General features: G+C 38.2%; 1 protein-coding gene across 3 annotated transcripts; it reads left to right on the top strand.

The window, feature by feature from the left end:
* The first annotated feature begins 925 nt into the window (after positions 1–925).
* Positions 926–24,256, top strand: LOC146481907 (uncharacterized). Of its 3 annotated transcripts, none has more exons than XM_085108026.1 (4): positions 926–992; positions 1,094–1,297; positions 6,578–6,688; positions 18,464–20,033. In XM_085108026.1, exons 2-4 carry the CDS (start codon positions 1,276–1,278, stop codon positions 18,589–18,591), a joined length of 261 nt encoding a protein of 86 aa, XP_084964152.1. In that variant the 5' UTR covers positions 926–992; positions 1,094–1,275; the 3' UTR covers positions 18,592–20,033. The 3 variants fall into 3 exon arrangements, 1 of the variants encoding a protein (XP_084964152.1); XR_014864363.1 differs by having other exon boundaries at positions 984–1,021; XR_014864362.1 differs by lacking the exons at positions 926–992; positions 1,094–1,297; positions 6,578–6,688 and adding exons at positions 14,004–14,406; positions 14,500–15,455; positions 22,691–24,256 and having other exon boundaries at positions 18,464–22,564.
* Positions 24,257–25,831: the final 1,575 nt, after the last annotated feature.

The raw sequence follows: 25,831 nt of genomic DNA, 5'->3' as shown, positions 1-25,831 counted from the left end.
TTGGTAAGGAAATTTAGTAAGGTGTGCTTCTATCAGCAAAAGTAAGCAGTTTTTTTTTTCAACCAATTAGGAGCACTGAAATAACAGTAACGTGACTTGATCAGCGCCCCTCTACCCGGAGATAAGCTCGGTTGCTTATTTTCCCGGGACTGTATCGGGTACGTGTTTGTGCTGCCAGCCCGTTGCGTTTCTTTCCCTCATTTGCGATTTGACTGGGGTGATCAGAAACGCCCCAGTGCAAACCTAACAGATGTCTAGTGTCAAACGTACAATTTAGTGTCAGCCGTCTCTTCAGCTCTGCATCCCCCACCCCCACCACATATTAATCCGAAACAGTTCTAAGGTACAAGCCCACGAAAACAACTGATTATAGTCTTCGTTGGTCCAAATGTTTTCAGTTTGCGAGAGCACTCAGCATTTGCAGTGGTAGCTTGCCCCAGACTCTATCGAGGGGGGAGGGGGAGAGGGAGCTCATTTCCTCCTCTCCTCTTTAATCCCTCCGGCCACAGAAATATCACAAATTGGCCATTTGGACATTACTCTCACTTACGAAAATGTCGTGGGGCCTTTTGCCCAGATTCCCATCAGTCCCCACTGATTTGTTGCAGAAAAAAAATGTTTTTGAAAATTTTCCAAAATTTGCTTGCCCTTTCGAAGCAAATAGCTGGGAGTCTTGACTGGACAAGTTTACAGATGTTGCAAAAGACTTACGGAATCATAGCCGTCAAATTTAGAGCTTGATTGCATCGATTGAAAGAAAGGCGATGTTTCCATCTTCCAATTCGCTCTCCACAGAATGAAAGCCTGGAAAAGGCTACCATCGAATTTGATCAGAAAACTAATGAAAAGGCTGCCAAAAGTATGGAACCGGTTTAACCTGTTTGTATGTAGTCTTGTAATGCATGACGGGACTGCGCCCCGCGGCCGCGACTTTTGAGCGGGAAAAATTTGAAGAAAATTTCAAAATTTCCTCGGAAAAAAGTATAAAGCAGGTAATTTCCTAATCTAAATCTTTCTAAAGGTATTTATTATGTTCTATCTATCTTTTATATACAATTTATTGTCTTAAACGATGGTGTTTTATTAATTTTAGAGATGTTTATGAGTTTCCCGAAGCCCCACGTGTGTAAACTGCGTTCATGGCGTCGACGCTCGTCTTTCGTGAAATCCAAGACCAGCCTATTTGCGGAATGAAACAGAACAAAGTTTTTGACTGTTTTTCTGAGAAAACAGCTTCGCCATGATGGTTAAAGAGGACTAGCTGGCCTATAAAGTATGAAGAATTGCAGCATGGCAGGTAAAACTCGGAAATTGTTCTTGTCGAAGGTTTGCAGAACAAACCTAGTCTAAATTTAAGCTTACCTTCGTCATCGTTCGCAGTCCGTCGCAGTCTTTCGTTCGCTTAAAGTGTTGACCATCTTATGCTATCATGGTTTAGTGTCACTTAGTTGGTGTTTTGTCGTCAAAACAGGCTATTATTTCGACGTTGAACTGTTAAATTCCCGTTCTCTTATTTGCACCTAATTGAATAACAATGGCGTGCATTGCTGTGACTGTTTTGTGACAACTTTACCGGTTTGACGTATTTAAATTTCTAAGAACTAAATTAATATATAGAGTCTTCTGTAATTAATTATTTTGAGGTTATTTATTAATTTTTAAGCTTTTTTCCGTGAAAAATACCCCAGAAAAAGCGGCGTCATACACTATCCATGCAACTTAGGGAAGAAAGTGACCCCGCGGGGGAAGGGACTTTCACATGAAAGGAGCGGGGATGTAAATTTTGGATGTTGATCGTTACTTAGGGTGTTCTGGGCAAAATACCATTATATTTAGCCATGAAGGTCTCGTTTAGGGTTGCACGTGGAGAAATGTGTCTTAAAATGGTCTCTTTTAGGGGTCAAAAAAAGCTTGGGCCATTGGTCTCCTTTAGGGGTTTAATTCAAAATTTCCAACGAGCTTCCCTACCCCTTTCATATGAGAGTCTCCCACACCCCCCCCTCCACCCGCGGGAAAGCAATATAAAAATAGGAAAGGGGATACTCGGATTTTAAAAGTGATGAACTCAAAAAATAGGACACAAGACAAACAGCTTCCGCACCCCCCACCCTACTGAAAAAAAAATTGAATTATTCCAAAAAGTCTATTGTGCCAGTCTTCATCTGCATCAAAGGGGGAAAATTCAGGTATCCCACAATGCCTCGCTTCCAACTATATTATCAACTCGATGTTGATACGCGATCTCGCATTTGCGATGGGGCTTCTCGGAGTGATCGCTGATCTGCCCTCTCCGTCGCCATTGCTTTACGTGAATTGCTTAGATTTAGACAGTCAGAGTTATGTCAGTTCGTCAAACTTAGCCTGTTGTCGGTTTCTAACGGTCATGGGACACGTTAGTTTTCCAAAAGACTTGCGAGAGTGGCTTCTTTGCTTGTTTGTGCGATCAGAAACATTGAACGGCCGCTTGCCACTCGACTCCTCTTCGACTTCTTCCATGCATTTACTGTTTGCTTGAATATCGACTTAAAAGGAAGCATTTATGTCACCACTTGATGTCCTTACACGAATAGAACCGAACAGAATCGTGCTTAAAGTACTGTTCATTTCGACCGGGAAAACGAGTGATCGTTCAAAGGCAGCATTATGCAGTTGTTCACATGTTTGGCGCCAATTTAGGCAAACTTCAACGAACACAAATTCCTTCAAAACATGTGGACTTAAGGGGACCTTGAATAAAATTCAAAGGAGATACTATTCGAGCAACAACAGGCAAGATTTCACGCTAATGTACCCAGGATTGAACTCGCTAGGGTCAAATTTGGGTCAAGCATTTGAGAGCCGCGATCGAACAAAGCGAGTCGATCATGCATACCACTCCAAACAATTGTATGTTTTTCTTTATTCTTAGGAAAATTAGCTGCAAAATTGTAGTGCAAGCATGAACTTAATTGCCAAAGCAACACACTAAACGATTTAACTTACATTCTCAGATCCTGAATAAGGAAAAATAGCCACTTGAAATTCAGTCGTTTTCGGACTGCGTGCTCGCCTTCGCATCGATACTTGACACCTTCTAGTCGATAATTTTTCACGGAGACTCATGGGATACCTGATTTCTCCTCCATTATCTGCATCAGTTTTGCACCCACCCCCTGGGGTCTGTTTTTTCTAATAAGTTACAAACTCTGTGTTTCTAAAAAAAAGTTACTGTGTTTACTTAGAGGGCACAAAGTGGCACAAATGTGACCTCTCACGCAAAAACCATAAAAATGGATATCCATTTGAACGGTAAAACGCATGGCTACTGAACGGATGACAAACGGGTGGCTGAGCCGTTTGAAATGGCTACCATGAGCGGCTGAACGGCTGAGGAAAAAATTTGAAGGAATGAAGTTGAACTGCTGAACGGCAGAAGAAAAATTTCGAAAGGCTCGTGTTGAATGGCAGAAGAAAAAATTATCTTCCAACAGCTGGCGGTAAACCACTAAAACGACTATCGATACGTACAGGACATCACAATCAGAGACGCAAAGGGATATAAGGACGAAGAAAATAAGTTGACCGACAGGCAAATGATAAGATGTCAATATCGGGAAGTTTAGTAATATGCCCACGAAAGAACTTATTCAAATTTTAAAGAAGACAAAATAATAGCCGGTGTGGCAAACACTCAAACTAAAGCGGTCTAAAAAAGATTGGAGACCAGAGTTTTCTGACAGCAAACGTCCAAAACAAAATGATTTTTTTGCTTCATTTATTCTCGCTGACAGAAAAAGCAGGGTTCGTATGGGTCATGGAAAACCTGGAAAGTAATGGAATTTTAGAATTTCATTTCCAGGCCTGGAAAGTCATGGAATTTAGGTTTAACTGCCAAACATCGTCACAAACAAGCGGTTAGGTTATTTTTTTTTTAATTTATTAGCTTATATGTACAGCCAAAACAAACCTACAGAAATAAGCATTCTAAACTTATTTTCATTTATAATATTGCTCTAGACTTTTAAGAAAACAGAGAGACGAATTGAGTCTTCTACTGCTGAGACTGCTGTCTTCTAGCTGGTAGCAGATGAACAGTCACAGTGACATGATTGAGCTACTGTGCGTTGTACTAGTTATCTTTTTCTTTCTCAATTCCACTTGTATAGTTTCCAGAGTAAGGTTTGCAAGAAGAATGGATCATTCCTAAAAAATAAAGCTTCTTGAATGTATCTTCTTGAATGTATCGGGGATGAGAGCGATCGAACTACTTCAAAAGTTTCATAATTTTCAACACAAATAAAAATTATACAATACTCAGTTATAAATATGTTCTGCCAATAGTTTTCCATACAGATCCAAGTACGGCATGAATAATAATATTGAATTCGCTTCAAATGGACAACTGACCGCATGATTATCCTCTCCTCAAAACGAAAGCAATGTATCTTTTTCTTAAAAAAAAAAACCCCTTTTTTTTATGGAAAGAGACAGTTCCAAATCATTCATCAAAGAAGGAAAACCTGGAAATGTATCTGTATGGAAACACAAGAAAGAGTTGAATGCTTACCTATTGCAAGGATACCATCGGATGCCCGGGGAAAGAAAACGCATGCGTTGCATTCACGCATCCAACACAAATTTTATACTTGTTACATTTCTTTATTCATGTTAAGCCTAATATAAAAACATCACAACAGAAACATCATATTTTCTTCAATGCAGTCCTTCAAAAATGTTTTCCAGGAAAAAAGGGAAAGGATTCTGTGGAGATATTTCCATCCAGTGAATATTGAATGAACATTGCAGTTGAAATTTGATCTGGCACTGAATGGAAAACTTTCCCGATGTATGCAAATTTCGTTTGAGATTAAATTCTGTCGGACATAAAATAGTAATGTTTATTTGATAAAAATCTGACTTAAAAAATGTTGACAACAGAAACTTGTTTTCTTTCTCAAATTCATTACATTCAAGACCAGTACAGAGACAACTTAAATTAAGTGCCAAGACGTGACAATATCAACATAAGAGAATAAAGAATATATTCCATAAACTATTTCAGCTTACTAATGAGCAGAATGTTTCCTGCATAATAAGCAGATTATGTTTGAAGTTTTGATTATTAGCCAAAACTGTCACCAAATCACCCAGCTAGCAGAGCAGCTTTCTTGTGCATGCAGCCAGTTTTCAACTAGGTCCTTCAAATTCTGTGATAAATTTGAATCCAGCAGTGATGCGGTTTCTTTATGGTAAATTAGCATACGTTTTTCTGCGGAGATTATTACAAAAATATTACAAAAGAACACAAAAAGAATGTATAGTGTACAAGATAACGATAATAAAATGTGTGTAAACCAAGGTAATGTTAATTACTTTTAAGCATGATAAAGCTGGGAATTTGCAAAGGCGAAAATGAAAACTAGGAAATTTCTGAGGGGATAGGGGTCTTTAAGGACAGTGCCTACTTTTGCTACTGCGCATCTCTTGATGGTGCGAGAAAGTTGGGTTTCTTAATAGTGGTGCCTGCTAAAACAGATATTTTTGTGTGGTTTATAACTACACGGGAAAAGCAGATCTTGGCAAGGGTCATTGGACTCTGAAAAGAAAATTAGGGGTAACCATGCATTTTTCAGAGATAATTAAGCTTCAATTTGGGAGAAAATTTGATACATTGTTTTGTATTTTAGTGCTTTTATGAATTAGTAATTATCTATAAAAAATATGCGGTTACCCTCAATTTTCTTTTAGGATTCCAATAGCCCTTGCTAAGATCTGCGTTTCCCGCATAGTCATAAACCATGCAAAAATACTAGTAATAGTAGGCACCGTCCTTAAAGAACCCCCCAGAATGGAAATTCCAGGGGGTCTTAAGTGAAAAACCATCCAATTTGGAGGGAAGGGGTATGGATTTTTTCTGGAACCACACAATATGGTTGCTACTAATTGAATTCCTGGACAATCTGACCTGTACAAGTTAAATTGGTTGGAATTGTCATGAAGTAGACCAGATAAGGTGACTTTTAATAATGACTTGTTTTGCTGTTGCCATCTCATGGTTGTGTGAGGTCCTTATTGAGTGTTGCACATGCCCATGCCAAGTTAAACAAAACAATGAGGAACCTGTGTTTGGTGACTAAATGGTGTTAATCTAGGCTTGATCAAACTGGGTGGAAGTTACTGCCACCCAAACAGAGCTGTAAGTTGACACAAGTTCCAATTTAGATTGACTTGTGTCCCTGTTTAGTAAGGGCTTAAGGGTCAGCGAATTAAAAATTCTAAAGTCATGGCAAGGTTTATCCAGACAGTGCCTCTGATTGGATTCCAGGTTGACAAATGTTCTGTGCCTTTCAAAATCAGGCTGTATTGTTCAAACAAAGTCAGGTTGAATTATAATAATTCTGTCAGTAGATGATTCCAGAGTTTTCTGCTCATTAGTTTTTAAATTAGAATCTCCTCAAAGCAGGTGAACAGTTTGTAATAATTTGCTGGAGCTAATTTACTCCAGAAAATACTGTAACTTATGTCAGTGAGTGTATACTTGAAATATAAAATAAACATAATGCATGTTTACCTTTACATCTTATATTAATTATTACAGACTTGCAAAAATGTTTACCGTGGAATGCCAACATATGCCTCTGCCTTAAAACAGCACAACAAGCGGGATTGGACACAACAACAGCACAGCACAACAAGTTGGACTCCAAAGGTAATATTACCTTCCGCTATTTCATCTTTGCAAATGCACTAAAACTGTTATTTTGGGAGAACATGTTGCCATGCACTGTGACCTACAGTAGGAAATAGTGTCTGGAACAATTTTAGTCCTTGACTGATGAATAAATTTTCGGGGTTGCCGGGGACAGGGAAAAGTCAGGGAAAGACGGATTTTTTCAAGTCAGGGAAAACTCAGGGAATTTGCATGTACATGTATGTAGCTTCAAGTGACAAAAATTCTAAATTATATGTGTTTAGTCATTGAAAAGTCAGGGAATTTTATTTTTGTGTATCCACGAGAATTTCCTTGTTCACAAAAGTATCCAATGTCATTTCAAGAATGATTTTTGAAGGAATTTATTTATGCGGCTTTATGGCCAAAGAATTTGTTTTGGATTGGGTCCGTGAAGATTGGTTTGTGGTCAGCTAAAAGTCAGGAAAAGGTCGGGGAAATTTTTTTACCCTGATGAATGGCAACCTTGAATTTTGTTTTCCTGTGCCAGAGGATAACTATTGTTTGTAGTTTTCATTCCAGAACAAGGAATGATCGTTTAAGCTTTCAAAACAAGCATTTAAGTTATACAGGGAATGTCATGTTGGGGGAGATGCAAAGGGTTTTGCCAGGAAACGGGAAAAAGGTCTTGCCAGTTAGACTCTAGAACAAGATCTACAGATTCAGTGTTTTCTATCCTTCCTAAGAAATAAATAAATTAATTTTGTAGGACCATGGGCTATAGGAACAACAACAACAACAATACTTTATTCCACCCCATTATAGGAAAAATGCAGTCCAACTAAAATAAAGTCAATTTAAACTTACAGCTGTGAAGTGGTGTTGTGTCTTTTCTTGCCACTTCTACCCCTGCATTTAGTAAACAAAGCTAAAAAAAAAGCACTGTCCTTTCAGAATAGTCTCTATCTGAGTACCAACATAGCTACTTCAATGACCCAAGAGATTTGTAATTGAACATTTTCCTGGAAAAAAGGGCACAAGTGAGAAATTTGACTGTTAGATCTAGATTTCTTCAAACATGCTCTACTTTGGCCTATAGACTGTTAATTATCACTTTAGAAACTGTAGTTCTGTCTTAGATGTTAATTTCTATTGCATAAACTTGAATTTGACAAATTATCTAAAGGCCTGCAAGCAATACAGACATTATTTTCTTGGCAACTTGTTGCACAGCAAAATTTATGTGCCATTGCAAGTTGTGGTTGTTTGTTGTTGCTCATAAATTACCACCTCCATGTGCAAAAATCTTTCATGTCACGGAAAGTAGAAACCCCTTAATTCAAACTCCTCAATAACATGCCCTATAGTAACACAAGTGCTTGTTACAGTACGTGTGTTTAGACTAAGACACCCTTAATTGATGAAACCTTCAGCCTGAGTAAACAGACAATGTTTTGCGGTGCCACCACTGGACTCCCTGCAAAAGCAATGTCTGAGTAATGACTCCAAAAATTCCATACTGATTAATAATATTTTTACCAAGACCTGGGCAGAAATTCTGAGTGAGTATCACAAGTGTTTGTGATTTTCAAGATTATGGAAAGGAAATCCACCGTGGTTTTCTGTTGTGTCTTGCTGAAGATTTTTTGGATTAAATAACTACTAGAAGTAATATAAACTGAAGAACAAAATAAATAAAAATCCTCCAATTTACTGAATAAGACTGTGGGAACGTACATTTGGGCGTTGTTGTATTAGGCGTATTTGACTGTGCCGTAAGTTCAGTCTTTGATGACAGGTGAACAATAAAAGACTTGCTGTGAGTTTAAGGCTTTGTATTTAATTTGTGATAAAAGAGATATAGTTCAACTAGAAATGCCATGCAAGGGATAAATAAACAAAATAACACATTACTAAACATGTTGGGTTTTACAACCATGAGTGTATCTAAGAAAATGATGAATTTTTGACAACAAAAGATCATTTTTGCAAATGCCTTTCCACACAAATACCATTATTTTCTAGGCTTTCTGACAGATGTTGGAGCTTTTTCACTGGTTTTCTACTGGTCGCCAATCACGTTGAAACACACACCTGTGAAATCCAACACGATTATTATTTTTGCTAAAAAAAAACTACACTTTACGAGATCTCAATTCAATTACGCTTATTTTCATTGGAACGCCATTTTCCTTTCACAGACTCGGTACAGTTACCTTCATAGTTTTCTCTGCCAATCACTACAATCATCAAACACAATTACAACAGACACCTTCTTACATATCATAACATATTACCTGCAAAGTTTATGAATATTATTGCTATGCACCCATTTCATTAAACAGAACAACAACTTAAACTTTGTCACGTTCATGATCCATCAACAAATACAGTAACAGTCCCAATCTTGCCTCACACTTAGCACAGGCGCATTAATTCCTGATTGCACTTTTGAAGAAAACCAAATTTAATACTTGGGCTCCACAGGATGCCCAAGTAATTAATTGTGTCGGTCATTTGGTGGCGTGTCAATCTTTTTGTTTACAATGGAAAGCCCAACTGACTCAAAAACTAAGTATGTTTTACAGATCTGTTTGAGGAGAGTTGAATTTTATTCTTGACAATTGAAAGGTTCAGATCAACGAGAAGCTTTCTGTAGGTGAAAGAATAGCATCTCTAGTCCTTTGAAAGTAAACAGCTACAGTAGAAATAATAATTATTGAAAGTAAACAGCTACAGTACAGTTCAAGGATAATGTCTGGGTCAATTCCAAAAGCGATCATCCCCCCCCCCCCCCCCGGGCAAACCCCCGGGCATTTGACTTTTTTAAAAATGCCTGATCAAATTCCCCTCTATATGGGCCGATTTCTAGGTCAAATGCCCCACTGGTTGGGGCTGAAAAGCCATCGTGTTGGTTTTTTTTTTTTTTTGTATTCGCTAGCTCTGTTTATATAAAAATCAACGAAATTCATACATTAATAAATTTAAAACAATTTATTATTAAAGATAATGCATAACATCACATATGAAACACAACTAACAGAGAGTTTAGCGATATATGTACCGATACTCGCTTTTCTTTTATATTAAATGTACATGAAGTTTGCTAATACGTGTGATAACAAGAACAATGATAATAAACACTATGTTATGAAACCTAGACATGCCAACAAGTCGAGCTTCGAACGCCGAGCAAAGGGAGAACGAAGCTTGAGGGAACTTGGACATACCACTGAAAATGAGAAGCGAAGGGCAATATGTAACCCCGTTATGCCAAAAACAATCTCAGATATATTTGTTGGAACGCTTCTCTATGGTAGTATTAAATGGCTTACTACATTAAAAACTGTTTGACGCAAAATATACGTGTCAATTCTGGCTGTGAATAAAGCATTCCGACAATTTATGCGACCGCTGACCAGCATTTTTTCGACGGGTCAAATGCCCGATGGGTCGGGTTTCTATTCGCGTCAAATGCCCCACTATGTGGAGCCGAACAGGGGTCAAATGCCCGGGGGTTGCCCGGGGGGGGATGATCGCGCTTGGAATTGACTGATACAAAAGCGAACTACACATACAAGTACCATACGCACATAGTTTGCTTTTGTTGTCATACCCTTATAAATACGAGCACATACCCATAAGTCCTCCTTGTATGTGCTTTTGTTATATTGTGCAGTTCCAGAAAATATCCATACTCCCCCCACGGAAGGTTTTTTTTATTTTAACCCCCCACCCCCTCGGAATTTCCTTCCAGAGGGTTTATGATGACCCCCCGCCCCCACCCCTCCGGAATTTCCCTTCTCCCTGAACCCCTCAGAAGTTCAAAATCCATTTAGACTAAGAAAATTGACGACGCACACTATTACGATCAATTTTTTTTTATTATTGAAGCAACTACTCTTAAACTAGTTCAGCTATTTACAACACTTCGCTAAGTTACTTGTTTATCCTTTTACTAAAATTATAGGATCTTGTGTTTTATAGGGGGCCTCGATCGATGGTAACGGTCGATATGGTCGACACACGGTCGACTGACGGTCGATATCTCGGTCGCTACTCGGTCGATAATTGGGGATGACTCGGTCGATGTTTTACCGCTATGGCGGTCGTCGTATCGACCGAGGTGGCTGTCGGCTGATATAGATAGCAATACACCGACACATCACCGATACTTCATTGATATTTCACCGCTTATCGGCCGTTATATCGGTCAATATTCTATCAATATGTGTTTTTGACACTTCGTCCTTATCTCGATCGAAATTCGTGTACATAACGCACCGCTATATCGGTCGTCATATCAGTTGATGGCCAATAAAATAACGACTGATAGTCGGTTGATAGTCTCTCGTTATCTCATTTTATTCTTCCACTATTGCATCATTTTACCATATTAGGTCAAGAGAACGCGCAAAAATATGCCAGCGTAATACACCGTAGTGTCACGGTTTAAGGTGGCCGAATACAGTTTTTTAGTGTACAGGTGTTAGAAGGCGTTATTTGGATACTATGTACTTCTGGGCGCCCAAAATTGGTATGGTGTAAGACTAACTAAGAAAGAATGGATTTTTGTACGTCTTGTCGAGCTAAGTACCGTTTCCATGGCAACGCAGCGAACTATTAAACGTCCATATATTGTAGGTTTCCTTTATTTTTAGAAAATGTACTCATTAGATTTTTTCCATTTTTTGTATCCAGATAAACACACAAAACACTGACACAGTTGCACTATTTTCATGTAATTTTAACAGACAGATCTCCTGTAAATATTGATTTTGCATTTTAATGTTTTGTGAAGATATCCTCTGTTAGATTTAGGTTTCTCTTTGTAGGCGAGTTACGCTTTTAGGGAACTATTTTCATGCCAAATTTTACGAAATTCTAATGAGCAGTTCCTTAGAAAACAGTTCATTTCCACGAAAACAACCAGTCGCAATATTTTGGTCAAATGCGCATGCGTGGCTTTAATTGGGTTTCATGGCAAAGTTGAAAAGCATGCAAAAGGTCTCGGTGAATGACTTTTTTGCTCGGAAAGAAAAGAAAAAGAGTCCAGAAACAGGAAACTTAGTTATTTAGGATCAAAAGTTACCTTTATTATTCATTTCATGTGAAATTGAGGGATCACTTTATCGACCGCCGTATTTACGTACCACAACCCTAGTGCGCGCTTAATAGCATCACTAACAGAATCTGTAAAGCGCGCGCAAACTGTGTTCAGCCACCTTAACCGGATTAGAACAAAGCAAAATCCTCGTTCCTTTTTTGCGTCGACCGAGTATCGGCCGATGCATCGACCGATACTTGACCGACGGTTCACCGATATATTGCCGACACACTGCCGATGCTATCCCGACCGACTGTCGGTCGATCTCTCGACCGAAGGTGATCCAATGATCGGTCGATACATCGCCTATGTAGCGGCCGATGCTCGATCGACGCTCGCCCGCTACTCGACCGGCAATCGATACCAATCGATATCAATTAATCGATTGATATTGATAATCGATGACCAATCAATGGCGAAGATTCGTGTGGTTATCGATTGGTACCTATTATCAATACCAATCGATAGATAAATTGGTATCGATTGGTTGCAGATTGACGGAACCGGAATCGACACATAAAAAACACAACTTTGTACGCAGTAGTTATAAACATTTCATTTTAATGTTAACAGGAGAACAATACTCTCTTCATTTTCTTTAACGCGACGTTAATCCCCCGTCCACAGGAATCCGGGTGTTTTTTGACAAATTAAAAGTTTGTTCCGTGAGCCAATCTATAGATTTCATAATAACGGAAAGTGGTTGCATCGTGCCTTCATAGAAAAATTCTGGTAACAGAAGTTGTACTTTTCCAAACAATGAAATTACCAACAGCAGCATGAGTTGTTGCAAAATGATGAGTAAAGCGGCAATACCTAGTCTTATAATAACGAACCTAATCGTGCTTAAAACAAAGACTGATCACATACATACAAACTAAAAAATCTATGAAGGTGCCAATTGTTTCTAAAAGAATTAAAATATGCAGCAAAAGATAAAAAAGACGTTCCTTGTTTTCATCATAGTAGTAAGCGTTGAGCCATTTTAGTTTTGGTGTTTGGTGTATGGTCGGAATTTTGTTCTACCAATTTCGTCCCCAGGGCCTCCTAAAAATGGCAGGTGATCGGACAGGTAGCGTGCGTGATGTTTGTTCAAGGTTGCTGAGGCAATCGATAGCAATCGATGAACGGTTTTTGTGTGGTTATCGATTGGCCGATACCAATCGATACCAATCAACTAATTTTATCGATTGATCAATTGAATTTTCGATCATCGGTTTCCATCGATTGGATACTCCGGGCTTTTAGACACAAGATCCAAATTATATCCGGAAAAATTGGAAAAAAAACTCTAAAATGTATATAAATCAATGATAAATAAACGTTGAATTACCTTATCTGTGGTATATAGTCATCCATTTACCTCAAAAGCGGTTTTTTGAGCAATTTTGAAGGAGTTTGAGTTCGCCGTTGACTGACAAGGGAGGAATCCTTGTTTTGAAAGGGTTCCGGCGCCGGAGCGATTTTCCCCAAAAAAAACGCATCGTTCCGCTTTCAAACTTCACAGCATAAAGGTCAAAAGATTCACGATTCTTCTCGTACCTTCCAATCGAAAATCCATCCAAACGGCCCGGAGCTAGTCCTCGAAGAAAATTAAAATCCCACAGTATTTGAGCGACTAGAATGCGTAGCATATCCATATACGTGCCAGCCCAACCGTCCCGCTGATTGCCCCTTTCTGATTGGACGACGTTAGACAATCACCTATTAAAAAAAATAAATAAATGGGAATTTCAGTGGAATCCACGGAGTGGCTCTTCTCTCCACTGTTTCCAGGTCGAATTGGAATTTGAAAATGTTGGTTTTTGTGGAGGGAGGAAAACCGGAGTACCCGGAGAAAAACCCTCGGAGCAGGGACAAGAACCAACAACAAACTCAACCCACATATGACGTCGAGTCCGGGAATCGAACCCGGGCCACAGTGGTGGGAGGCTAGTGCTCTCACCACTGCGCCATCCCTGCTCCCCTATTCAAAATACCTAACGAGGGCTGGGAACCACTAGCCTCCCACGCAGTCGTTATTAGGGGAGGAGGTAATACGAGTCCCCTAAAAACGACTGCGTGGGAGGCTAGGGAACCACAGGCATTTTAGTGACCCTTCAACTGTCTACTCACCAGACTCGGGTCGTGTGTCTTGACGGTCACCGGAAGCCACTTACATTTCCGATCATTGTTCGCGTCCGCCAATGAATGAACAGGGGAACAGATTAAGATGGGAAATCTTAATGGCGGTGAAAGATACGCTTCAGAACTACTATTGTCTAATTGACCAATGAGGTGTTGCCGTTGCTGATGCAACGGGCCTTTTGAACGCGAGACGGTGAGAAGCTGTTACAGTCCCCCTATTTTTTCGCTTCCCCTCCCTCGTTATACTAACACCCACTCCCGCTCCCCTCGGTAGTTTAGAAACTCTCCCCAGGTCGCGTTCGCTTTTACAAACCAAGATGGCGGCAGTTCCATCGAAACGTACCAGTCTCGAGAATCCCACGGAAAAATAGGGGGACTGTGAACAGTCTATTCCCAGCTGATTGGTTTATTTGAATGCGAAGAAAATGTTGTCCACGCTGAAAGCGAACGACGAGGGAAACATCATCAAAAAGAGGAAAATTGGAACGAATTTTGACCAAATATTAGTGTCTCTTAAAGTCTTGTAAGTTACACTTTATCCCAAAGTCAGAATTGTACCATTGCACTGAATTGTATCGGTGATTGAAATTGATTTATCGCTATCGGTTCATTCTAGGCTGATTCAAAACTACAAGGTAGAAAATGAAGCCTTCTCGTATAGTCAGGATATCTACGACTTTATCGAAATGGAAAAGGAGAAGATTTCGGCCGATGATGTCCCTGTACGCCTTATTACTAAGGCCATAAAAGAACTTTGGGTGAACAGCGGAGAGGTTGTAATATCTCAACGTAGAAGATCCAAAGGAGGGGTACGAGAGCGTGGATATCTAAATTTAAAGAGGAAGTTGGAATGTTCTGCAACAACATCAAACCAATGTGAATGGAACGAATTGCCAAAAATCACATTTGCGGGCTGGCAGTCAGCTGCAAACAGCGATCGCTCGCTAAGCTTCTTGCGTGTAGAACACGTACTCCACGACGACCACAGGGTGGTAACGGAAGTGATCCTGCAATATTCCGAGGAAAGGGAGCTTAAAGTGTGGTTGAAGTCCCACGAACATACAATAAATCTATGCGATTTCCCAGGCTTTGAGTCTTTGTTGAAAAAAGGAAGGCTGACAGAGAAAGTAAAATTTGTTTTACATTTTGTTGAAAAGTCTAGCTTTTGCCGAGGTTTCAAGTTCGATTTACCTGCTGACACCCCCATCTCACCAGATTTATATATCAAGCATGAAGTGCGTGATCTTCGAAAGGAACTTGAGGCATCTGAGGCGAGGGTGTTCTCATCCAAGTGCCTTGTCCTGACAAATAACGCACATGGAGAGAGTTGTGTGAATTGCGTTCAAGCGAAACATCAGCTAGGGAGAATTAAAAGTAGGCGTGAGTCGTCTGGTGCACTAAATCCAAGATGCAACAATCGTTATCTATCCAGAACAGAAATTCTAGACAAGCTAACTGAGGAGAAAAGAAAGACAATTAACCATGAAAAGGTCAACGGCGAACTCAAACTCCTTCAAAATCGCTCAAAAAACCACTTTTGAGGTAAAAGGACGACTATATACCACAGATAAGGTAATTCAACGTTTATTTATCATTGATTTATATACATACAGTCAAACCTGTATATAACGGCCACCCTCGGGACTTCAGTAACTGGCCGCTTAATACAGGTGGCTGCTTAATACAGGATCACTAAAAATACTCACTGGGCATGGTCTAATGTCAATTTTAATGGCGTATCATACAAAAACACTTCATGCAAGGAAACAATAGGACAATCAACACTCTTTCAAGTGATCAATACTTTAAAGAAAGTTCAATGCCAACTTAAAACGGTATAATATACGTAACATTGTGTAAAGTACTATACAATAAATTGTCCTCTACTCTCCTACGGTATACAGTGCTCTATTTCTATGACTTACAGTTCACAACAAAATATCTCATTCCGTCATTTCATAGTTGTAACGCTCAATGTTCAATGTCACATGGCTGAAGAACAAGTTAATTAAAGAGGAATTTCTTGCTAAAGAGTGAAGCATATTCAAAACAAACTTTTTTTAGCGTTCGTAATATGGTATTGTACTTCAGCACATTGCGGACATCTGAAAACCGTTAACTATATTAAACGGCCGAGTATCAGCTTACATTAGCTTTGTACATGTTATTTCTTTATAGTGATGCTGGATCGCATTTTAAACACAATAAAATACGGCATAAAATAACATATGGCTTGGTTTCCATTCAAGGGTGGCCGCTTAATACAGGTAAAAATAAGAAAGAAAGACAAACATGAGACTGCTACAGGGTAGCCGCGGCCACTTAATAGAGGTGGCCGCCTAATACAGGTATCAAATACAGCGTTTCTATGAGCAAACAATCGGGACTTTGAAAACTGGCCGCTTAATACAGGGGCGTTATATACAGGTTCGACTGTAGTTAGCGATATATCGCTATAGGTGAAGCAAACTGTAAATCCAGTGCATTTACTATATAATAACAATCGGCTACACAGACACATTGTGTGGGCCCCCTGTCTTGAAAGTGTTCACAAAGGCGGCTTTCAATTCTTGTGCATGCAGCCAGTTTTCGACTGGGTTTTCAAAGTTCTTCAAAATTCTACTTGATAAATTAAAATCCAGCATCGTATATTCAATGTGCAACTTATATTCATAGCGGTTTCTTCGCGGTAATAGTAAACGTTTTTTCTGCGTAGGTCATAACGAAAATGGAATTTGCAAAGGCTGGTCGTTTTTACAGTAGGTGAAAAAGAAAAGTTGTATTTTATTGTAACGTGATAGAGATAACTTCTTAAGCGCTCGAGAAAGTTATAAACGTAAACTATGCAACAGCAAAGAATTAAGCCATGTTTTATTCGTCTCCCAACCCCCGTCCCCCTCAGAATTTCCATTGACCTTCTGGGGGGGGGGGGGGGTATGGATATTTTCTGGAACTGCACATTCATTGCCATACCTTTGCTTTATGTGGCATAGTCACAACAATATAAAAATATCAAGTGGTTCCCTCTAAATATGAGGCTTATCATTTAGGCAACATTTTAATGAGGAGATTTGGGCAATACTTGATACTCATACACTTAAAATAATGCTTGACAGTGGTCTATAAACAAACACAGCTGGAAGAAACACAAGACGATCCATGGACATTCAGTGCAGCTTGACCATCAGTTTTACTGCAATATTGCAATGCACATTGAAATCAACAATAACCTTTCCACAATAGAAAAGACATAGAGGATATTACATGGCCGCGCGGAGATACGAAATTTCTCTTCGAGTGTTGAAATATTTTTCAACACAAGTAAAAATAACGTGTTATCTTCATGTGTGAAGATATCACGTTTTCGCGCAAAAGTTAAAAATAAGCTAACTCATACTTACACTGTATGATACAAAAGCATATAAGTATATGCGCATATGTCAATACTAGAACATGAGTGCAGCTCAAAGATGAGCAAACTTCGCATACGCGTACCATACGCAAGTGCTCCGCAAATTTTGCGAGATTGTTTCGAATTGAGCAAGTGAAGGCCTCGAGAAAAGTTTAGCAAGAACTGTTTACAAACAAAAAAAAGAAGAAACCAAAGCGAAAGTGTTCTTGTCTATTTGAAAATGCCTAAACTGGAACAAATCTTCAAAACCTTTTTTCACTATGAAAAGGCTCACAGTTTTGAAAATATTTACTCGATTATTCTGCTTTGAGCAAGCGAATTATAGGCCTCGGAGAAAAATTAGAGGAAGCTGTTTATAAGTACGATAAAGAAGAAAAATGCCTGAACTGGCACAAATCAAACAGTCAAGCGCTACGAGGCAAGTTTGTCGTGTTTCCCTTCTGTTGTGATAAGAACATCAGTGACACTTTTTTGTTCTTACCACATTTTGTTGTCACCTGTGATCTATTACTAAACAGACACACGGCAACTTGGAATCTATTTGTTAAATACGCGTATGCGTGTATGTCAATACTATAGTTTGCGTATATACGAATATGTGTTTTACGTGTAAATTGGAGGATATTTCATTAGTTCCAATCTTTGGAGTATATTTCTTCCAGCAGTTCTTTAATGCAAAAGCCATGGTGTATATTAATGTGATCTTGAAAACCACAAACACCTGTGATAAACATGTGCTGCATCTGAAATATGTTTCAACCAATATCTGGGTAGAAATGATGTCATCAGTACAGACTTTTTGCAGTCATACTCTGACATCACTTTGGCGAGGACACCAGTGGTGGCACTGCAAAACATTGTCTGTTTACCCAGGCTGGATATCCATGCAAATGATGGGGTGCCTGGTAAAGGCCTTTTTGTTTTTGCTTGGCTAGAACACAGTTATTATTAATTCATTTCCAACTCAATTGCCAATGGAAAAAAATCAATGTTCGTGACTACAGTGTCTCTAAAATTGAAAATGGAGATCTATAGAAGTTGTCAACCCACCCAAAGAGAGATAAAAACTTATTAAGCAACTCATTTCCTTTGGAAGGCCTTTACTTTTATGTTATAAAACTTAAACTTTCTTTCTTTAAATTAAAAATTCTATTCCTTTTTTCCTCAGGCATGAATGCGATGAAGATTCACACAACGTCAGGCCTTCTGTGGACTTTGGAGAGTATAGACTGGAAGACAAGGACAAGACATTGGATGGTATCTTATGAGCACTGGCTGGGTTTGTGTGTTATTTAGATGATAATTAAGTTCATAATAGTTAGAGATTTTAATGAAATTAAGAGTTTCTAGGATGGCATCATTGTTCAGTCATATTTTTTTTCCAAACCTAAGTAAAATTAAGTAAAGACTGAAGTAGATAGATATTCACTGACCCAGCCCGGGAGGTCTTTGAATGTGGGGTACAGCTGGCCCGGGGTTTTCCTCCTAGGAGCAAGTGGACGTACGGGGAGGTTTTTCACCCAGCTGTTGTTCCACAACCCCCATTCAAATTCAAGTTAATTTTTGCTTAATTTGACTGACTGTTTTTTTTTTAGTTTTAGTGTCATTGCCAGGTGCTATTTAGCCAGCTACCAATAATTATTGAAAAATTGTTTGGATTTTATTATTTCATATGCAAGTAGTTAAAGTTTCTATTTATCTGTTTATTTCAAGTGTTCAGAAATTTAATTTCAAGGTGCTAGAAAAAAATGTACAGCTTGATGAAACCAAATTTCAATTTACCAGTTTTCCTCCTGGCCTCTGTAGCTGGTTAAATAGTTATTGCCATGAACAAAAAAACATGTTTGTCAACCATACCGGTTCATACAGGAAATTAAAGTTGTTTGTTTTTGGTTTCTCTTTTCCTGTAAACACTTTTGAATACAAGCACTCTGGACAGCAATTGAAAAATACTACAAATGAAGGGAGGTTTATGATTCCTCAAATTGTCAGCATTCAGATACTGCAATAAGATATGTTTTGGTCATTTCATAATTCACTAACGTTATGGTGACAAGTATATTATTTCCTTTGCGAGTCTGCCGTCACCAAGTGTACAAACAAGTGTCATGTCCATTATTTTTTGCAATATTTCAAGTGCCAAGATATTCAGTTTTCTTTTATTAACAGTTTATCCTTTCTAATAACATTTCTTTGAAACAAATCTGAGACGTAGAAATCAATGAATATTATTATTGGAAAGAACTCCAAAAGGCTATGATATGAATTCAAAACAAAAAGAATTCATCTCGTCAACAGCAACAGCCAAACATTTATAACCCAGGTAACCAGAACCAAAGTATTCTTTCACTGACCTTACAGAAAGTAGAAAATTCTAAATTCCTAGCACTAAGTGAAGAGGTGTGTTCTTTATTAAGTGCCTTAGGGAAGCTACAGTGTAATCGGAAACACTACTTACAGGGTTTTTTTCCATACATCCCTTCAGTTAGTTCATTTACTTATTTTTACAATTTGCAATTTACAGTGTAATGTGTCTTTGATATTTCTTGCTTTTTGTTATGCTGATTTCCATTCTTGATTTGCAATATTATTGACACTTGTTTGTACCCAGTTGGGGGAATAGGAAATATCTCATTTTAGAAAGAATCCTGATTAAATCTGTGATTGTTGCTAAGCAACACAATTTTTCCATTTGGCACCATATTTGCAAAAATAAAGTCAAATTTGTTGATTCAAAACATATGGATTACATACGGAGAATTGTCTATGTATGCATTCTTTTGGGGTTACTCAAGAATAAGAATAGGCAATTGATACTGTTTCGGATAGAATACCTTTCTATTTATTCAGAATGGGCAGGATTTAGTGTACTCAGCAAATTATAGTGTTTGTGTTCTTTTGGGAGAGTTTTAGTTTCAATTGAAATAGCTAAAATTTTGCTTCCTTTTTGTCGTATACCAAAACAAGCGAAGTGAAAATACTGTATATTGAAAAGAATGCACCTGTAAATTTTCTACAGTCTTGTTCCCCCAACTGCACTAGCTGGTATTCATAATCATCCTATAGTATAATATTCTTTCAAAACAGTGATGAAATCATTGGAAGAAACCTTAATAGTTTTACTACAATACATAAATTGAATTTTTTTATAAATATAGAAATTTGCTTTTGGTTTGATGAAGGGGAACCAGTGACCAACTCTCAACTTACCAAATTGTTCACAGATTTCTACATGGAAAAGGTGTGATTAAATTTGATGATTAAATGATTAAATTTCGTTCCTAAATATCCATCACTGATTTGAGGGAACTTATAAGTTTTCTAATTTTCAATCATAATCATGTCGAGCAATCAGATTTTGTTAAAAGTCATAACATTTACCTAACTACAAAAGAATATTATATTTCGATAATTTTTAATTCAAATTCTATTGATAGTGTTTATGCAGCTTAACAAGAGAAAATGGGCAGCCTTTAAATCAACTGCGCCATTACTCTGTTAAAGAAGGACTGGCGATGATAGGTTCATTTAAAGGCTCACAAGTCCTTTGCAGAGGAATGCAGTGCAGTGAAAGCTCGACATGAAAATGATTTGAACTTGATCAGGTCTTTTTTCATCTAATTTTCTTCAAAACAAAAGGAAGCAGCCTATAAGTAATTATCAGTAAGGAGTCAGTCAATTTTTGTTTTGTACAAACCAACATTATATGTATAGGACTCTGTCCTGTATGTGTAATGTATGGTCTCTGACACAAATAACAGTAACAGCAATTTTTCGTTTTAGTTTTCCTTTTTCCTTCGTTTTCTTTTTTCATTTTCAATTTTCCAATTCCTCTTTTAGTGCAAAAGAATCGACTGCTTGGCTGCTTCCTTTGGTTTGGAAAACAAGCTCATTGACACTGACTATTTTAGCTATAATAGATCAGGTTTAGAAGTAGAGATGTTTTCATTAGACAGATCAAATCTTTCAGCCACTTTTTGTACGAACATTAGATCATTAAATTTTAGTTCAATTGTAAAATTTTGTTTTCCTGAATGTCACCTAAAAAAATCATGATTTAAGAATCTTTCAGGATTAAGGGCTTGTGTGGCTGAAAGAATTGTTCTTGTCTTTATTCCAGTGTCATTGACCTTGATTTGTTGTCATCATTTACCAAGTTTTATTACCAGGTAACACTAACTGGCGGCACACTCACAATCTAGCCAATCACCTCTCTGCTGGGTGGCGGAAACTCTGGCTCTGAGAGGGTCTGTGTTTCTGGCGTCCTCTGCAGTATTCCAACGGAGAGATCCTGGAGAGTTCCATGTGGTCGACCGATTCCTGAGGGAGTAATGTGGATACTGGAAGATTCCCTGGTGATTTGCAAGTGGATTTGACTGCATGGAGGGAGGTGAGGATTTGTTCCTTTTGTCTTCTGGGTTTAATTCAACTTTGTCAGAATACCACAACACCAAATTTATGGCAAGAACTATTTGGGTCCAAGTTGCTTGTTTCGCTTCCACTGTCATGGGTGGAAAAGCGGGTGTTTTAGTAAGAGGGTTGTGTCAAGCCAGCTCTGATGGATGGTGATAGGGGGGACTTAAGAGGCTGGGAATCCTGCTCGCCCCGCTCTGTTGTCTAACTTATAGCAAATCAGATTGAGCTTGAGTCATGTTGAGGGGGTTCTTTGCCTTATAGCCATGTAGTCTGTGAGCAGGGTGGGGGTTGCCCCACCCTCTCTTGCAGGCTATATGCTGTGTTGCTGCCATTTTCGGTTTTTAACTCATCACTAGGATTTTCAAAGCTCGCAATATCCTTGTTCTCTTAAATTATAACTTCCAAGCCAAAATTTTAATTTCCTCTTAACATTTAAGCTCTAGGGAAAAAAAATCAATAATCTTTAAAAATAAACATTCTTTCAACAGGTCATATTTGTATTCTCATGGTTCAGCTATAACTAGCTTGCAGTGGAGGCTGATGTGGCCCTTCCACAAGCCTTTCTGGAAGCTTGTTCCAGTTAAACCTTGAGTTTGCAAATATGGTCTTTTATATAATCCAAACCAAATTTTATTTTATCACTTTAGCTATTTTCTGTGATTCCATAAATCTAAAACCATAGGACTATTACAAACCTAATTTGCTCTCAGTATCAATTTATAAAAATAATTTTTTCTCAGTTTCCTATTTAAACTAACCTTAGTTAATAGTTTCCAATCAAAATTTTCGTCCAAATTAGATTACAGGCCAACCAAAGTTGATGTCATCATTTTCGGTCGATTTATAAAAATAAGTGTTTCTCAGTTTTCTATCTAAACTAACTTGTAATAGTTTCCAATCCAAATTAGATCACAGGCCAACCAAAGTTGATGCCAACCGGGGACCACACAATAATGGATTCCCTAGTTACTCCCAAAAGTAACTAAACATCTTTCAGTTTCCTATTCACACTAACCATTAGTTAATGCCAACAAAATTTTCTTCCCAAAATAAATTAGTTCACAGACGCACTAAGCTCACGCATTTGTTCTTTTGCCTGTCACACAATCTTCATTTGTCATGGGCACGAAAGAATGTGCATCAAGCAGAAAAGAACGGCTACGTGGGTGTGGTGCGTTTTTATTTTGCACAAACATTAAATTCCTAAAACAGTTTTAACAACTAGCAAATTGCAGATAGCTGTTTTTCTTTTGGTTAGCATAGGAGTAGGATTTGAAAAAATAAATAAAATGAATAAATTTCACGTGCAACCCGAACTTAATTATGCATGTATACAATCTCCATGCATGCTTCATGTAAGAAGTTTTTATGCATACAAATTAAGGACGTGGTTGTGCAAGCGTTACAGTATAAACCTTTACCACAATTCTTAGGTTTAAAATATCAAAGGATTTCATTCAGATATAAGCTAACTTGAATACAATTTCTCTAACCAGTTTGGATTCACCAATTGTTCCATCGGCGCAAATTAGCATGTAATAATTTCACGTGCTCCACGCTTCAGCGTTTTTCTTGATATTTTCATTTTTAAATCTTATAATCTTTAAATACCGCTTTTGACTCCATGTGTTTTCTTGGCTGTTTCACGCTTTCTTTCTTTCTTTTTCCTTTTCGGTTGCATGAAACAACAGACAGAAAAACTCATGTCGTCTCGAGCTGTAAAACTAAACGACTTTCAATATTTTCCTTTATTTACTTAAATAATAGCGCAAAATAATCCAACAAATATTTTCGTCTAAATAAAATCGAAAACACTTCATTTTTTCAAGCAGAGATTTTGCGAGTAAAATTAAAAATCGTGGCGACTTATTCGGGCTATGGCAGCTTCACGGGAAGAACTTCTCTCCATGAGCTTAGTGCTCTTTGGTTTGCTGTTTGTTTACAGGCAGCAGGGGTCATGGTAGACGGCACGTGAACCGGTCTCGTCCTCCTCCTCCTATGATGAAAAGGCCGACCGTACCCTTTGAACGGACTTTCACTTTTTAGTCCGGGCTGTGGAAGATTTTAAAAAATCCAACATTGATTTTGGAGAAAATTAATTTAACTTACCCGCCAAATTATGAAACAAGCAGTTTCCAAGAGCCGAAACAAATTAAACTTAATTTTGAGAAATGTGGTATTCCGACACGGTTGGAGTGGACTCGGGAGACAGAGGAACAAATCCTCACTTCCTTTCATGTTGGTCATATCCGCTTGTGGATCACCAGGGAATTTTTCAGTGTCAACATTACTCCGTCAGGAATTGGGAGATCATGTGGAACTTGAAGGGATTTCAAAGTTGGAATATTTAATGAGGACAAATAGACACAACAACTCTGGCCAGAGTGAAAGCAACCCAAATGCAGGGGGGCAGTTGGGTAGATTTTATTTTTTTTAACACTTTTTTCCCTCTTTAATAAAACATTGTTTTACCGCAATGATGTGTGCATTTCTGTCTACAATGAGTGAACCAAGTAAAATGGCCTCTGGCTAATCCTTTACTTAATATCTCTGTGATTTTCAGGAAAGTGTCCCAAATGTGTCTAATTCTGATACTTGTTGACCCTTGAACCTTCTTTTCACCTTCCAAGTTCCTTTTGATAACCATTTGAGTTGCCTGACTGAACTGAGCAAGTTGTGAAATTGCTTACACACAACTGAAAAGGAATGATCCATGGTGCAAAAAAGGGAAGCTTTTGTTGTCAAGTAATGTAGAAATTCATTTCAAATTGATCAGGGAGACTTTTTGTTGCTCTGTCAGAGTTGAAATGGTTCAAGAAGGACTTGGAGGTTGAGGATGTCCTTATTGAGTACCCTGTTTTGACCATATTGATCATACATGAAGTAAAGGATGGAGATTGATCAGTTACAAGGCACTGAATTTTCAGCTACGGCAAGCACTTGAAAGCATTACTGAATACAAAGCTATCTGAAATGCCCAAAATAATCAGAATTTGCATGTTCCCTATTTTGCATTCTCTAGCGTCAAGTTCTCAGCAATGTTTTCAAATGCATGCAGAAACTAAATCTTCAATGCTTCGTAATTGTCACCTCATTCAGTGCTAGCATCCTTAACTTCATGTATGATCAATATGGTAAAAACAGGGTACTCGATTTTAAGGACATCCTCAACCTCCAAGTCCTTCTTGAACCATTTCAACTTTGACAGAGCAACAAAAAGTCTCCCTGATCAATTTGAAATGAATTTCTACATTACTTGACAACAAAAGCTTCCCTTTTTTGCACCATGGATCATTCCTTTTCAGTTGTGTGTAAGCAATTTCACAACTTGCTCAGTCCAGTCAGTCAACTCAAATGGTTATCAAGAAGAACTTGGAAGGTGAAAAGAAGGTTCAAGGGTCAACAAGTATCAGAATTAAACACATTTGGGACACTTACCTCCACATTACAGAGATATTAAGTAAAAGAATTAACCATAGGCCATGTAAACTATTAAAAACCCTGAGACAGGTTACATAAGCATTAATGCTGGGCCAAACTGCTGACATCAGACATGAGGCTAAGTCAAACCAACCACTTCACTGTGTCTTTCAATAGCAGATTAAATTTTAAACTTCAAAACCCCCTACCAAAGATTTTTTCTCTTCTGCCAATCACAATTTAACAGTCTGGTCATGAAATAGAAACAAGCAACACTAATTAAAATCCACCAGCCAGCACACCCTTTTGAAATTATATCTTGATCGGGCAAGGAACTTCAAAGTTCATTTGCTACTGAATACAGTTTACTTCACTTGTGTCTGATGTTACCAGTTAGGTTTAGCATTAATGCTTATACAACCAGTCCCAGTTTCATAAAGAGCAGATTGATAGATTGTATCAGTCGCTAAGAAAACTGTGAACACTATAAATATTTCTGGAATGTCTGGAATGTTTATTATTCTATGACCAATCAGATGCTAGATCAAATTGCATGGAAAAAACAAATAATACCACTGGATGTTGTAGTTTGTTACCTGATCGTTTTTTGTTTCTCAACACATTAACATTCCAGAAATAATCCCAGTGTTCACATTTTTTCTTGCTCAGTGTAACCGTTTCAGTCCCAAGTTTGTATTGT

The sequence above is a fragment of the Pavona decussata genome, unplaced genomic scaffold (assembly GCF_977016875.1).
Source record: "Pavona decussata unplaced genomic scaffold, jaPavDecu1.1 SCAFFOLD_48, whole genome shotgun sequence".
In the NCBI taxonomy this organism is placed as follows: Eukaryota; Metazoa; Cnidaria; class Anthozoa; order Scleractinia; family Agariciidae; genus Pavona; species Pavona decussata.
The sequence above is the reverse complement of the archived record's forward strand: the minus strand, read 5'-3'. Positions and strand labels throughout refer to the sequence as shown.

Bases quoted from the DNA above. Each gene is read 5' to 3' on its own strand.
- LOC146481907 (XM_085108026.1), top strand. From the start codon at position 1,276: ATGAAGAATTGCAGCATGGCAG. The intron at 1,298-6,577 runs GTAAAACTCGGA...TAATTATTACAG, and splicing joins GAAGAATTGCAGCATGGCAG to ACTTGCAAAAATGTTTACCG. The intron at 6,689-18,463 runs GTAATATTACCT...TTTTTTCCTCAG, and splicing joins CAACAAGTTGGACTCCAAAG to GCATGAATGCGATGAAGATT.